This window comes from Pelodiscus sinensis, chromosome 32 (genome assembly GCF_052426305.1).
Source record: "Pelodiscus sinensis isolate ZL-2025 chromosome 32, ASM5242630v1, whole genome shotgun sequence".
Classification (NCBI taxonomy): domain Eukaryota; kingdom Metazoa; phylum Chordata; order Testudines; family Trionychidae; genus Pelodiscus; species Pelodiscus sinensis.
In genome coordinates, this window is record NC_143083.1 from 7072337 (window position 1) to 7089115 (window position 16779).

The 16779-nt window shown below is 44.2% G+C and overlaps 1 protein-coding gene across 4 annotated transcripts in view; it reads left to right on the forward strand.

The window, feature by feature from the left end:
• Positions 1-4182, forward strand: part of LOC102462048 (scaffold attachment factor B2) — a 28245-nt gene extending 24063 nt beyond the window's left edge. For all 4 annotated transcript variants that reach the window (XM_075903085.2, XM_075903086.2, XM_075903087.2 and 1 more), the window contains 5 exons: positions 807-846; positions 1728-1849; positions 3239-3351; positions 3523-3589; positions 3836-4182. In XM_075903085.2, coding sequence (XP_075759200.2) covers positions 807-846; positions 1728-1849; positions 3239-3351; positions 3523-3589; positions 3836-3962 — 469 coding nt within the window. In that variant the 3' untranslated portion in view covers positions 3963-4182. The remainder of the gene's footprint in view (positions 1-806; positions 847-1727; positions 1850-3238; positions 3352-3522; positions 3590-3835) is intronic.
• The last annotated feature ends 12597 nt before the right edge of the window (positions 4183-16779 follow it).

A 16779-nucleotide genomic window follows, 5' to 3' on the forward strand; every position in this document is an offset into this window, starting at 1 on the left:
TATCTACAAACTTGTGTATGTTACTTCTGCAAATATTGTCAGACTTCAGAAAAAATTGTTTTCCAGTGTGGATTTGAAAAGCATAGTGAACCTTTGTGTAAGGCATGGGAATAAGCACTACAAAGCCATTTTCTGTACTATCTCACAAAATGTGTGTGGAAATCCAGAAAACATCTGTACAGGATTATCACAACTAAATCCTAGCTTCTTGGCACAAGAGTAATGGCACTGCTTTCTTTTTTAAACTGTTGAAGTCAACGATAGAAGGGTAGAGCATGAGCCAGGCTCCTTATTGGCTCTCTAATACTTGTATACCTCTTCCTCCCACCTTTAAAAAAAAAAAAAAAAAAAAAAAGTGGGTGTGGGGGAAGGGGAGTGTAAAAATGTTGTTCTCCAGATATTCCTGTTAGGGTTTTTTAAAAACTGCAATTGACGAAGGAGTTTTTGATGGGATCTGTGCCACTGTGATTTCTTCAGCTCTTCATGTTTTTATATCCTTGTTGGTCCCAACGCTTCTTTCCTATCAGATCTGATACAGAACTGTTGCTCAGACGCTTTGGCAGACTTAAGTGATATTGCCACTTGTGTTGCATTGACACATGTAATTTTAGTGCCCTGGTTATGTGTTTGCTTTGGTAAACCAGTTTCTCAATTCCTAATATATTTCTAATAAAATAAGTATGACTACTTTCATACTTCAGTGTGACAAATTCCAAATGTTATTGCAGATTAATTGGTAACCCTAGTATAATTTAACTTGAAGATATATCCATTGTTACTGAATTGCTCTTTTTCTTCCTCCCCAGAAGAGAAGTTTCAAGAGCAGTGGCAGATCGAGATGGACAGGTGGGTTAAGTTTACTTCATAAAAATGTGCAAATTCCTTTCATTTGGCACAATCCCAGGATTCATTTAAGCAGCAGGTGACGAGCTTAAATGCAGCTTCCACTGGCATGAAATGTAACAGCTGTTTATTAAACAGCCAGTTTCCAACACTGAATGTGCAATGCATAAATCAGTTGTTAACTATGGTAGTTTTCCTAAATTAGGAAAAAGCACATGTATAAATGATTTAAGTTGAAGTTGGGACTAATTGGTGAAAGGGGATATGTTCTAGTCATCGGTGTCAGATGCATTATTGGTAATTGTAACATGGTTATGGTAATTATTCTGACACCTAGTCCACGAATAGCAAAGAACTCATTGTGTGCAATATAGGAAAATGGTCTGTGGAAAATGAAAAATATACATAATACAGAGGGGCAAATATATCCATGCCACAAATCTCATCTTTTTTAAAAAGAGTGGGGAGGAAGAAGATGGATTGGTAAGTTGGAAATCTAAGAATTCTGTTGAAACTTCACTATAGTGGAAGAGTTGAACTAAGAATAGTTCACGCAAAGTTATTTGAATCTGAGGGAGAGAACTGAAGCAAAGGCAAATCATTAAAGGAATTGGAATAAATTTGCATTCCTCGGAAATATTAATACACAGAATAATCTTAGAACAGTGGTGGGAACCAGTGAAGAGTTTGAAGGTTATTTGAAGGAAAAAATACTGTTCCAGGAGCTCACAGGAGTACACAGTAGTAGATAGACTGTATGGAATCGTGCTGTAAAAAATGCTTGTTCTATTGACTCTAGTTTGTGGCACTGGCTAAATTCTGTTGACCAGTCTTTACCTATTTGTGAGTCAGATTACAGCATTACTATGTGTTTTTCTTTTCAGCATTATCCAGACGAGCGCCATGGAGGACCAGAACGTCACTCGCGGGACTCGCGGGACAGTTGGAGTGGCTATGGGTCTGACAGAAGAATCAGCGAAGGGAGAGGGATACCTCCACAGTCTCGGTTAGTATGTGTAAATGAGGACAGTCATTCACCAGTGCTCAGTGATTGTGCTCTTTGAAACTTCAAATTAGCTTTCTGAAGGGTCACAGTGGGAGTCAGTTTTACAAGTATAAATCCTCTCTCCAGATAGTTTCATCACAGGTCTGTTCTCTCCTGGATGTGCAGTGAACTTTACACACAGTTCTTCTGGGTATTAAGAGACTAGAGCTCTGCTGTGCAAGCTGTTCTGACAGTGTAATTGTGGTTTTCTTGTGAGAGAAAACTCTCTCTTCTAGAGATAAGATCCAGTTTTTTTACTCATGCTCCAGAAATTCCCTGAAAAAGGACTAATTTAGGGCTGGTGTTCTGGATTTGAGGTTGTATAAATAGAAAGCAAGCTAGAAGCTTGGTGGAAAACCTGGACATGGAACTGATCTGAAATCCCAGATTTTTTTTATACCACCTATTCAGATTTTTCATTATTTTGTTCTGAATGCAAAACCAGAAGATTTACCTAACTCAGTTTTTGTTTTTTGGAAAAGGCTGAGGGGTTCAGTATTCAGGCTGCCCGGGAGAGAGAGGACTACCCCAAGCCCTCTCTTTACCGCAGCTGCTTAGGACCAGGTGAGAAGCATCTTGCTCAAGCCGCTGGTGTTCCAGCAGGCACAGCTGTGGCAGGGGTGCATGTCCCCCATCTGGGGCAGGTCTAGGTTCATCTGCCCTCTGCACTTCCCAGCCAGATTGAGGAATGTAGCAGAATCTGCATTTTCTCCTCACTTCCTGACAAAGGGGAACAGCTAGCAACATGTTCCTGTATGAATCGGGGCTGGGCTTCGAGAGTATCCAGGAGGTAGGAGACTCAGGGCTGAGGGCAGTCCAGGCGTTTGTGTGTGTGGCTCTCCAGCGAGTCCCTTTCACCCGCCTGGTGATTCTGACTCACTTCTGTGGTTTTATGAGAAACAATCCCATTTTCCTGGCACAATCAGATCTTTACCTTGCTTTAAATTATGATAAGAGGAAGCTGTATACCGAACTTGGTGGGCCTACCTCTTTCCATTTAGGAGGAGTTCTTGAACAGATACATGCACAAGCTCTCTAGAATATATAGTGGATATGCAGCTACTCTTGGCTGAAGTGATGTTATTAGTACTTCTGTGTCATTAAGAATTGAGTGCTATAGTTAGTGGTATTAACTGATTGTAGAACAATTACAAAAATTGTAATTACAAAAAATCCTATTGTGTTATGAAGATTGTTCAGCAAGTTCCTCATTCTGTTTTATCCACTGTAAATGTAGAATTTGCGTAGATATAGGTTGGTAAATGATTTTAATAAGTTTGTGTATGGGGTATTCTATTTTGGTCACCTTTAGGACACACCTACAAATTTATTTATTTATTTTTTTTAAAGAGATGGACGTGACTGGAGAGATCATAGTCGAAAGATAGAAGGGCATCAAGATCGTTCATGGCAGGGCAGTGTGGATGGAGGACTGATGGGACGGGATCATGAGAGATGGCAAGGTACACTTGCTGCTTAACAATGTGTGTTTTTTCCATGGTGTTGGACTTCAGCGCTAGCTAAAATTCATGCTGAGCTTTAAAATCATTACAAAGAAAGCAAGCAAAATTCTGGGAATAAGGTGTTGCTTTTTAAAAAGTATGGATATTTAAATGCTTTTCCCTTAATTGTAGGTGGTGATAGAGGTATCCCTGGTCAGTCAGGACCAGGCCATGTGATAAATCGAGGAGGAATATCAGGGTAAAAAAGCTTTATCAAAGATTTGTGGTCCCTTTCCTTTATTTCCTCTCTCTAAATTGCATGTGTGCATGCATGCCATAATTGTATCAATTGAGTAATGTTTCCATGTTTCTATTTGTTGCATTTTGTTTCAAGAACAAAATAATTTTAAGAATGTAAATACTACAGAATCACAGCAATATTACAAATTCAGAATTGCAATGAAGATTAAAACACATTTTAAAAAGTTTTTGACTTTGTTCGTAGGCGTGGAGGCTTTGTGCAAAGTGGAAACCAGAGCCAGGTGATACAGGCTAGTGGAGTGCAAGGAGCTTTTGCTGACCAGGACAGAACAAACAGACCTAATGATCCTCGCTTCACTCGCCGCTACTAAAAATTTTAGCTTTTCCTGAATGCAAGATGGTGACAGTGGTGAATTCTATTACCCAGGGTCACCTTGAGTTTATGTAATTAAAAATCTGCTGCCATATTGTAACTCTAAACTATGTGAACTCGTTTGTTTTTTGTAATAAATGTGTTCTTGTTCAAACACCACTTAAGTTTCTGTTAATGAAACATTCCATTTTTCATAAATAAAATTAGTTTACAGCTAATGCTCTTTGTTTTCATGGTCTTCAACCATTCTGTATTACAAGAGAAATATAAAAAATGCAAATTTCCTTAAACCTCCACTGTGAAGTAACCATTTCTCTGAAAGCAAAAGGAAATTGTACATTGTGTGTACCTGAGAGAGCTGTGTACTGGTACACAGTGAACAGTATAGTTTCGTTAACTGAAGTAAAGAATAACTCCTGCTCTTAAAATCCCTGACATCTTTAACCACAAGCAGGCAGGGCACCTGTTTTATTTAATTTGAAGGATAATACACCATGCTGTCTAGCTAGGGATGTAATAGTGTAGTTCAGGCATGTCCAAAGTCCGGCCCGCGGGCCAATTGCGGCCTGTGTTCCAGTTTAATACGGCCCCACAGGTAATTTGGCAATATCTATCTTTTATGGCCCCCGATGAATACATTGTAAAATCTCAGTTAATGTCAGTTGGTCTAAATCAGTTGTAAATATATTTGGACACAACATGTATACTTGGTGTTATGTTCCTGTTCATATTTTTTGAACTTAAAAGTTGACAGACAACCTTTATTACCAATAATATGTAATGTACTTTACAATGTCCCTGCCATATATTTCAGCTTCCTGGATTTTTTTTTTCATCTGGCCTTCAGATATGATACAGAGGCAGCAGTGCTGCGTGGCAGGGGGTTTCTCAGGAGTGGGGCTGGAGTGCACTGGGTACTATAGAATAGTCGAGTAACCAATAAGAATTCATGAGGTTAATTGACTGTTCATTTAACCAATATTTAACATCCCTATATCTAACCACAGGCCTTTGTTCCTATGCTGACGGCTGTATTGACTACATATACACAGCCCCCCTCATAGCTTTTGGGAGTGGTGCATATCTGTCAGGCATTGAGGCCTGGAGACTTCTGCAGATTGAATATCTGCCTTTGGGTTTTATTGGATGTGTCTCAGACAAATACTGAACAGGTCTCCTGCTCAGCAGTGAGATCTGATGAGGCGATGCTAATGGCCAAACTCCCATAAACAGGCATGTCATCACTGACATCGGAGGCTGATGTGTTCTGCAGGGAACTTGTTATTTTGATGCGAGGTGTCTGCAGGAGGAAAACACCAAGTGCTTACAAGTAAAAACAAAAGCTAGAGCCATAGCTCATGCTCTAATTTCTGAAGCCTTTTGCTCTAACATGCTTGTGTTATATAGGTCAGAATAGATCATAGGCCTCACTAGCCTTAAAATTGGTGTATTTTGCTAGGATTGAGACACTCCTGCGGGATGACTGAGTTAGCAGGAGTTATAAGCGGTCTACCAGTATTTCCTCATAGTCAAACACCGCAAAACCCTTTTCAGTTTCCTTGAAGGAAAAGGAAGTAGCCAGTCTTTATAGCTGAGCAAGTTCTCCGTGGTCTGGAAACCAAGTTCATTAAAAGCAGAAATGAGTGGCTCTATTGAAAAGGGCCATTGACATGCTCCTCTTGTGATTTTTCCCTAGTGAATGGCAGTCGTGACTACAGATAGATGTTCAGAGCGCAAGAAAGAATGTATTGTTAAAACCAGGCCTTGTTCCTACAATTGGTTCTGCACAGGTGGGCACCTGAACACGCCTTGAAGTCAATGGGGTTCTCGGAGAGTGCAAGGAGCACCTTGTGCAGTGCTAGTTGCAAGATCAGAGCATATTGCTAATTTGTAAAGACACATGGTGAAGGGAGAGCTTAACTATCGTTAGCCCTTTTCACTGTTAGCAGAGAAGATCTAAATGGGAAAAATCTTCTATAAATCTACCCAAAATTAGTTTGTAGAGTGAATTAGATACCGAGAGTACGGAGAAAAGATTAGCTCTTAGGTTTCTGATGTAGCTGGGGGGGGAAAAAAACTAAATTCACCCAGTCAAACTGAAAGCATTAATCATATAACATGCTACAACCACCTTTCTCCCACTGTTAAGTGGCTCCATTTATAAATGAAGTGCAGTGGGTTTCCAGATGGTGCTGAATGGTGGGGTTGAATGTGTACCCACTGATCACCCCCATTTTGAAGACTGATTTTTCACTGATGAATCCGGAGGGGGGGTTCCCTTCCCTTTCCTTCCCTTCCCTAACATACCTGCTCTGTCGTTAGATCTTTCTAAACTCTGTGATCCAATTTCATCCCATATAGGGCTCCATTGATTTCTTCAGCTAGTTGGCACAACAGATCTGTAAGTGTGGGTATAATGTAATTTACTTAGAAATTTAAAAAACATCAGTTTACAGATGTGGCTATATACAATTTTAGCAATGCTGAAAAGAATGCAGGGGGAATAGATTTGAAACTGTTTAAGCAACTCAGACTTTGGTATCTAAAGGGGGTGGAGGTAGGAGGGAGTATAGAACCATTCATATATTCTGAGGCCAGAAGATAGCTTTGTGATCATCTATTTTGACCTGTATAACACACCTTAAAATGGTTCAGAGTATCTTTTAGAAAAACATTCAATCTTGATTTAAAAATGGAGAGTCGACCACAATTAGTGAATTGTTTGTGATGAATTACTCTTGCCATTTAAAATGTATGCCTTATTTCCACTCTCAATTTGTCTATTTTCAACTTCAGCCAGTGAATCATGTTACACCACCTCTACTAGGTTGAAGTGCTTTTTGAGTATCTGTTGGAAATGAAAGGCTTAGGGAGCCTTTCACCACATTTCACCAATGAGTTCACCACAGTGTTGAAGGTGGAAAGGAATGCATAAATCTTTCCCCTTATTTCCATGCTTCTAGTCTACGTCTACACTGCTTTTGTGTGTGTAAAAACAGCCAGTTTTATGCAAAAACTTGCTGTGCGTCCACACTACAAGTGCGTTCTTGTGCAAGAAAAAGTACAGTGAATTGTAAGAACACAGGGCTTTTTGTGCTAGAGTTATTCTTCTTTCTATGAGGAATAAGTCTTTTTGCACAAAGAGGCAGGTGTGGATGGGCAACAGGGGTTTCTTTCCCACTACGCAAGAGCTCTTGCACAAGAAACCCCTATGGCTAAAATGGCCATCAGAGCTTTCTTGTGCAAGAGCGTCCACACAGCCATGGACACTTGCACAAAAGCACAGCTCTTGTGCAAAAAGTTCTTGTGCAAGAAGCCAGCAGTGTAGACGTAGCCCTAGAGTTTTGGATGGATGGGCTACATCCTGCTGTGACCTGGACTCAGTAAATGGGGTTTTCGTTTGCAAACATATAGCCTCCCTGGCTTGCAGTCAGTGGCATTGGAGAGCTTTGGCTACGGCTACATTGTAGCCTTCTTCCGAAAAAGTTTATGCAAATGAAGCATGGCATGGAATATCGTAGTACTTCATTTGCATAATTAGCAGCTGCTTTTGCACAAGAGGCTTTTGCGCAAAAACCCGTGTAGATGGCACCTTTTTGTGCAAAACCCCTTCTTGCGCAAGAGATGTTCTTCCTCACTTTTTCAGGAAGAACGGCTCTTGCACAAGAGGGGGGTTTTACGCAAAAAGGAGCCATCTACATAGCCCCTTGTGCAAAAGTGGCTGCTAATTTAATTATGCAAATGAAGCACGGCAATATTCCACTCCATGCTTCATTTGCATAAGCTTTTCCAGAAGAAGGCTACAGTGTAGCCATAGCCTTTTATTGTATGATTCCTTCATTCACGGTTTGGTTTGTTTTTCCTGGCATAGCAAATCCCAGCCACTTAAGGACTGTTTGACTGTGTGAACACTGCTAAGGTCTGGCTTTCAAAGGTGCTGAACTGGTTAGAAACTCAGGCCACAGTGTACTACACACTCGAAAATTAGGCCTCTAGTAGCTGGGTATTCAAACCTGCTTCCAAAATAGCATGAGTCTTTAACCCCAGTGGAGTAAACAGATTTGAACTTAAGACCTTCAAAGCAGTCTGAGCCTTATTGCACAGACTAAAAGATACTGTGGGTTAATGGGGGCAGCAGCAATCATAAATATTTAAACTGTACTAGCTATTAGAGGGAGATAAAGACAGTTTCCCCAATATAAGAATACCTAGTTTTAGATGGTGCCTCTCATAATCAGTTCTCTCATTCATGCTCACACATCCCAACACCAAACTCTGATTGGTTGAGTTCTGCCACCTCTAATGTTCTATTAAAAACAACAAAAGCATAAAACTGTAATTTCCTCTAAACATAAAATCTAGGCTTGGCTTATTCTTAGGCTTCTTCCTGCTAAACCTCTCTCACTACATCTGGTTCAGACCTTTTCCTATATGCTCCTGGGCTGAAGCTAATGGGATTTATCTGGTGAGCAAGCAGAAATCTCGCTGTACCTCTGAATAGGGCCCTGAGATCCTGTGGCTTTAAGCCTTCCTGATGATGTTTCAAAAGGCATGATGTGGTTAATCCCACGTACTTATCTTCTGAGATGCCCACCTGGTTGGGTAACTTGTCTGTAAGTGCCAACATCTGATGCATCACAGGAAAGCGAATCCCTCCCCCCCCCCCACATCAATACTCCTGATGAATAGAACAAGCCATGCCGTACAGAGAGAGGGAAGGACTGCTGGGAGTGACTCAGTCATCAGCTTGTGGGTCCAGGACTTTGTGTGTCCTTATCACTGAGCTGGTTCCATCCGCTGTGTCAGAGATGCTGCTTATATCCCAAGTAGAGGGGACATGCCTTTATGGCAAGGACAGGTGGGGTTTCCATCACCATCCTCCCTTGTGATTTAACTCTAGTTCCCCTAGGGAGTGTGATACTCTGGTTAGGCAGCCTCCAGTGGTCAGCCCTGCCTATAGGTGGTTGTGCAACCCTGTTCTTTTCACTGCTGGAGTGTCTGGCATGATTTATTTTAGCAGGAGATACTATACAGTGCAGGGAATTTAGCCCATCACTTTAACTCATTTTGGGGTTGAGGGACTGGGACTCAGAGCCAGGAATGGAACCTGCCACCGACTCCCTTTGTGATCTTTAGTGAGTCTTTTAATCTCTGTACTGCAACCTCACCAGAACAATGGGCTTCCATTTTCTGCTTTGTCTTTAGACTGTGAACTCTGGGAGCAAAGGAAATCTGTTTGTACATCACCTAGCACAGCCACGTGTGGCTCTTTTGCTCAGCGAAATGCGACTCTTAAGGTTATGGCTTGTTCAGAGCTGTGCGCTCGGACTGCTCACGGCTGCTCTGTGCATGCACCCCAGCTCCTGGAGGGAGAAGTGCATGGCTGCGGTGGCGGCAGCTTTGGTGAGACTCAGGCATGTTGCGGGGTGCCAGCATGGTGCTGCTCGCCGGCTGCCCCTTGCAGCCAAGGACCATTTCCATCCTCTCGGATGCTTTGAGGTGGCCTCCAAGCACCAGCCTGTCTCTTAGATCTGAAGGCATCTTCCAAAGCAGCCCTGCATAGCTGTCACCGTAGAGCCACCAGCAAATACGCACCAGGGCCCGTGGGAATGAATATCAGCCAAAGAACCTGAAGCACAAACGGACCCATGGCTGCGGCAAGCCCTATTAGGACTCCCAGTGGGATCAAGGCGATCCTCCGATGCTTGCTGAAAGGCAGGAAATGCCTGCGCCATTGAGTGTTGTAGCTACAGGATCGGTTGAGCATGAAACATTTCAATCAAGCCTGAACCATCCTCCACCGCTCATCCCTTGAGAGTGAACCGGCCTGAGAGTTTGCCATGACATAGGCTTCTCTGCGTAACACCCATGAGTCCTAAAATGTGAACTGAGTGGTACTTTGATAAATGTGGGGCGCTGATTCTCTTTTCCACTGGCTTCACTTGATGGCTAATTATTTTGAAGGGCAATGATTTCAAGTGGTGGAAGTAGTTCAAAGGTAAAAATTGTGCAACTAGGAGGCATAATATCAAAATAATAAATCATTGGGTTAGAGCAGGCTGGGGGTGCCTGGCTCTGGGGGAGGGGAGGGTGCATTAGGTTAGAGCAGGGGGGCGGGGGTACCTGGCTCTGGGGAAGGGGAGGGTGCATTGGGTTGGAACCGGGGGGGGATGTCTGGCACTGGGGGAGGAATGCATAGCTCTTTGCACTACTATCCACAGCTATTTTGGCTCTTAGGGTATGTCTAGACTACATGGCTCCATTGACAGCCATGTAAACTAGTTTACCCGACATAGTCAATGAAGCGGGGATATAAATAATCCCCACTTCATTAAAATAAAAATGGCCGCCGCGTTGTGCCGACAATCAGCTGATCCGGCACAGCGCGGCAGTCTAGACGCGGATCGGTCGACAAGAGAAGCCTTTGTCGACCGCTCCCTTATGCCTCGTGGAACGCTTTATTGACTGTCGGGTAAACTAGTTTATGTAGTCTAGACATACTCTTAGGCTGTGTCTACACTGGGCCACTTATTCTGGAAAATCAGCCGCTTTTCTGGAATAAGCTGCGAGCTGTCTACATTGGCCCTTGAATTTCCGAAAAAGCAATGACGCTCTACTGTACAAAATCAGCCGCTATTCCGGAAAAGCTACGCTGCTGCCGCTCGGGCATAAGTCCTTATTCTTCTTCGGGTAGTCCCCGTGGGTGCTCCACGTCTGGTGTCGGGCTGGTCCCGGTGCCGCGAATCGGAGCTTGCCATAGCTGTAACCGACCGGGTCGCGCATGCGCGAGTAGCGTTCGCGCCTTTGAACAGCCACCCGCGACCCGGTCTCCGCCAGTTCCTCTCATCCGCCCCTGGTCGCGGACGGAGCTCTACTTCTCTCCTCTCTACCTCAGAGAAACTTGAGAAAATATTATAAATTAACATCTGCCATTTACGAAAAAGGAAAAACTAAGTAACCCGGGCGTAATTAATTTTAAAACCGGCGGTTCAAACCGCGGCTCCGGACACTTTCCGATTCGCGGCGCCGGGACCAGCCCGACACCAGACGTGGAACACCCACGGGGACACACCTCGAAGAACCATCGTTACTGCACCAAAGGTGAGTAACCTCTTCTTCCGGAACACTGTTCCGGAAAAGGGCCAGTGTAGACAGCCCAGTAGTCTTTTCCGGAAAAAAGCCCCGATTGCGAAAATGACGATCGGGGCTTTTTTCCGGAAAAGCGCGTCTACATTGGCCACAGATGCTTTTCCGGAAAAAGGGCTTTTCCGGAAAAGTAGCCTGCCAATGTAGACGCTCTTTTTCCGGAAATACTTATAACGAAAACTATTCTGTTTTAAGCATTTCTGGAAATTCATGCCAGTGTAGACACAGCCTTAGTGTCAAACTGGTTGGCCACCCCTGACCTAGCATAATTGGGATGTGATCTTGGGTGAGGTCTCTGGGCACTACCTGTCATATAAACAATGAGATTCTCAGTGACTCCAAATGTTGTGATCAGACTGTTGCCTATTGTGTGTGCTGCAAGCAGGGATATGGTTTTCTTGGCTGGGACAAGAGGGGAATCTTCTGAGGAGGAATGATAGATTAACTAGCAGAGGGAATCTCTCAACAGCCAGATCTAGCCATGAGGAGTTCCCTGGGCATGTACTCAGCTAGCTGCCTCTGTTTCTAGCGATGGTATTTACGCGGCTTCTGTTACCCTGCTGTGAGAGTACGTCTGCGCTGTGATGTGTACGGCAGCACAGCCCTGGCTGGCCTGGATCAGCTCACTGAGCTTTGCAGGGTTTGGGCTGCAGGGCTAGGACTCCTGCGAGAGGGGATCTAGGACTCCTGCGAGAGGGGAAGGTCCCAGAGCCCACGCTCCAGTGTGAGCCCAAGATTTACACTGTCATTGCATAATCCCTAGAAAGTCCTGTTGAGAGAGGAAGGACCATTACTTCCCTGGGGCTTTGGGTCAGGTCCTAAAACACCCGGAAAAGTACTGCAGGGAGCAAGATTTCCTTGGGTAGAGTACAGGCTCGACCTCCATGGTCCAGACAGCTCCCAGGGAGGGATTTTGCTGGACCATGGGAAGTCACATCTGCCCCCACCATGGACTTCCTGACTCCCTCCTCCCTCCCTGCAGTCCAGCTGAACTACGTGCCTGGCTCCTGTCCCCTGTCCTCCTGTGCCCCCTGCAGTGCCAGGACTCTGATCCTGGAGCAGCCGGGGTCTGGCAGGACCATGGAAGTTGTCAGACTAGAGAGTTCCGGTTTATAGAGGTGCAACCTGTTCATGAATCTGCCGCAGTTCTTAATTTCTGAGATTGGCTGAACTTCTGCTATGCTCCTTTCTGGCCATGGGATGGCAGCACAGCTCAACAGATCCACTTCCTCCCTGTGCAGCAGGACTGCTCGATTACCAGTTTGCTGCCAGTGGAATAGCTGGAAGAGCTGCAAATGCTTTAACCCACTTCACCTTATAAGACCAATGCATCTCTCAATCTGTTATGCATGTGGATGAAATGCACAGCCTTAACCTTCCACCCCAAGATGCTAGAAATTCTTTGGGACCTGGGTGCTGGGGCAACTTTCTTCTCCACCTGGTATGGAGGTTATTTCCAGGCATGGAGGTTATTTTCAAGACTGTCCAGTGATGAACTGTTTCTTTATATTTCTGTTGTTACTACAAGACCTTTTGCAGTTCCCCTTGTTTCTCAGCTACCCCCCAGGCTTGGCAGGCCTGTGAGTCATGTAGCTGCGGCTGGCTGAGCCATGGAGTGTGGGGTTCTGTCTTGGTCAGGCTCATGAATCTCCAATCCAGAGAGTTATAAAGAACCACAGTAACAAATAACAGCGAAAAATACTTCCCCCTGATCCATTTTTCAGCCTTGTCACTGTCTGCGCTTGACTAGATCATTTAACATGTGGGTGGCAACAAAATGATTAGGGGGCTGGAGCACATGACTTACAAGAAGAGGCTGAGGGATTTGGGCTTGTTTAGTCTACAGAAGAGAAGAGTGAGGGGGGATTGGATAGCAGCCTTCAACTACCTGAAGGGGGGTTCCAAAGAGGATGGAGAGAGGCTGTTCTCAAGTGGTGACAGATGGCAGACCAAGGAGCAGTGGTCTCAAGATGCTGTGGGGTAGATCTAGGCTGGAAAAACTATTTCACTAAGAGGGTGAAGCACTGGGATGGGTTCTCTAGGGAGGGGGTGGAATCTCCATCCCTACAGGTGTTTAAGTCTCAGCTTGACAATGTCTTGGCTGGGATGATTTCATTGGAGCTGGTTCAGCTTTGGGCAGGGGGCTGGACTCGCTGAACTCCTGAGGTCTCCTCCAGCCCCTCTGAGTCTACGGTTGTTTCTTTTTACCCCTACACCAGAAAATTCCACCAAGTATCCTCTAACTCCTGCTCTGTAAACTTGCAGGTGTCCTCTGTGCACAGAAGACAGAGTAGTTTGCTCTTTCAAAGCAGGTTCGGAATGGCCTTTTTCTGCCTTTGCTGCTATTAGCTTTAAATTCAATCCCACAACGTGCAATTTCCCCAAATCCCCCGCAATGCAATATTGATGCCAGGCAGCAGGCGAAGGAAGTTGCGAGGACGGTCAGAGCTTGATTCTGATCTCACACTGAGGTTCACCTTGGTTGTAACTCTACCAACTACAGCAAAACTAGTCCTGACCAGCATCAGGGTGAACAAGATCAGCACGAGGCCTCCTTTTTAGTGAATGCTATGTTTGTTTGTTTTTGCTGGGGATGGTGAGATCTTGATCACTTGTCTGTTTGGGGAAGTGCAAAGGGGAGTGAAGGTTGGCACACTGAGAATTAGTTTCCAAACTAAAGCAGAGTAAACTCCTGCAGCCCTGGGGGACAAGCACTCTCCAAATCCATACTAACTCAGCAATGTTATAGCGCGGCCAGGGACTTTTAGCCTTTATCTCTTCCTAGTGATCTGCTTCTCTCATCGAACTTACAATGAGCGCATCATGTGCAATGCAGCATTGTGACCTGTGTGGGGCATTTCCTAGTATTCTTCCCCTTCCTGACCTGAAACGTCCTAAGCAAAGGGAAACCCACCTATTCTCATGGGGGATTATTCAGTCCCACTTTATATTAAGGTTCTATTTATTACTGATTTATGAATTTTAAGAAGTGGTTAATAGCAGCTATAAGCATGTTACATAAATGAGCAGTGCATGCCCTAGTTAGTTAGAAATAGAGTTGGTTGGGAATTTTTAAGACCATAACGGCTACACTGAATCAGAACAAAAACCTATCCAGCCCAGTATCCTGTCTTTCAACACTGGGCAATGCCAGGTGCCCCAGAGGGCGTGAACAGAACATTAAATATCATTAAATATTTCAACAAAGCATTTTTCATCAGAAAATGCCAGTTTGCCAACATCAAAACTTAGCACAGGCGCATGTTGGCTTTGATTAATGGTTTTGTTTTGGGGGAAAAAAAATTGAAACTGTCCTGTTTTGACATTTTTGGGATTAAATGTTTCAGTTTTTTAGCTCACAATGAATTTTCATTTAGAAATGTGCATTATTTTGCCATAGTGTTTTTAAAAGAATGTTTTACAGCTGAACAAAATGTTTCAAATTCATTGACATGGAACATTTCAATTGATGTAAAAAATGTTTCTGGATTTTTGGTTCATGAAACATGTTGAGAATTTAGCTTTTCATCCTGATTTGGGCTGGAGAAAAATTCAGAAAACTTGTCATTTTTCATGGAACTTTTCCTGAGTTGCTCTAGGTTTAGTAAAAAGTATAACAGATGGCTATTAGCTGTGCTTATCAGTAGTTTATTGACTCTGTTGGGCTCTAAAAATCTATACCAGTTAATTAACTATTTATTAAAATACTCATATTTTATTAGTCCTTTATATTTGTAAATGGAGCCCTAATACATGTGGGACCGTTTATGTAATGAACAGATCCCTGTCCCAAGAGAGCATTACACTGTACAAAGCAAGGCCTGTTGTTAAGTTTGTAAATTGTTTGGGGCAGACACCTTTCTGTTTTATTTGTGTGTAAAACCCCAGGCAGAATCTGGCTGTGATCCTATCTGGAGGCTGCAGTTGCTACTGTACTACATGTCATGATTATTTATGCTGCTCCATAGCACAGGAGATGGGGGCATTTGATGCAGTAGCTGGCAGGCTACATTTTAGATGAAATAAAGGGAAGGGCATCTTCCCATGGAGTGCTGTTGGCTCTGGCACTGGCTGCAGAAGCAGGTCAGCATCAAATGCTGGGTCTGGATTTGAGGAAGAACTGGATAATTTTGGGATTGATAGTAACATTTGTAGTTATGCATAGCAAGATAAGGGCAATCGAATGTCAAACTTCATTCCTGCTGTGTGCCTGCTCCCAGCCATGAACTCACAAGCCAGAAACACTGCTGAAAATCCTTACTTACAGCTTTATTGACGGCAAGGCAGGAGATTACAAAGCTCTGGGAATCAGACAAACCACATGATCACCCACAAAGGGGCTTGGTCGGAAAAGTTGTATGATCTGGCTGGACTTTCCCAGACGAGGGTCTCTGTCAATAACCAGAGAGAGCTGATTGCCCTCCGTGGCAACATCTTGGCTCTTACATCATACTAGAGCAAGAGAGCAGCAGCTGGAAAACTGCCTGGCAGGTGGTGAATGGTGGTTGGTGCTATTGAAAAGCTAAGAATTGTGCCCATCTATTATGGGGATAATGATTCCAACCTCCTTTGTAAAGTGCTTTGAGATCTACTGAGGAAAAGCACCAGTTAAAGGCTAGGGATTATTATTGCTGTTATATTTGTTTCCCTGGCTTCTCTTCTTCCCCTACCCTGGTATGCTTGATGGTCTCATTGGCTTGTTTGTCATCACTGTGGAGCTGAGGGTGGGGAATCAAAGAAGTAGATGACGATATAAACATACCAAATGATATTTCATCTGCATTATTACCCCAGTTTGGCCTTGTGCAGTAAAAATGCAGGGATTATAAATCCAGTGCTTATTTTCTTTTGGGCTAACATCTGAATGTTGTCATTGTACATGTTATGGAACTGAATCTACTACTCTGGCAAGAGAAGGAAGTAGGATACTTCAAGCCTGTGCCTCAGTCTGCCAGAGACTTTGGGCCAGTCACTCTCACTTTCTGTGCCTCAGTTTCCCACTATGTAACATGGCTCTTACTCCTAAAACAAAACTTCTTTGAGGGATTTCTCATGTGCATTCCAATTAGGTGTACGTGCGCAGCGTGCACATGGCGTCGGAGATTTTTCCCTCAGCAGTACCCGTCGGGCCAGCAGAGAGCCCCCTAGAGTGGCGCCAGTATACCGGTTGATAAATATCCCTGCTGGCCCTCCACACACTCAGTTCCTTCTTACCACCAAGACAATGGTTGGAACAACCCTCCGCTCCTGCTAAAGCAAAGCAGTTATTTGTTGCCTGTTATCAGTTAACCACCGTTAAGTAGTTGTAAATTGAGTTAGAGACTGTTGGTTCTGTTGTTCGTTTGCCACTACCGTGCGCCGTACACCCATGGCGGGGCATGCCCAGACCACAAGGGTTCAAGCCCTGGAAAAAGTGTCACCGGCCTATGCCCTGCAGTGATCCGCATTGATTCTGCCTAAAGTGCCGGGAGAGGCCCACCTTTCAGAAGCCTGCAAAATCTGCAAAGTTTTTAAGCCCCGCACGAAGCGCGAAAGAGAATCGCGCCTTAAGATTACCCTTATGGAGGCAGCCCTAAGACCAGCACCAGCGTCAGACCCAGCACCGGTCTCCCAGAGCGCACCGCACGCTTCGACGCACCCCAGGCCTCGGCACCTGTCACAGTCCCCAG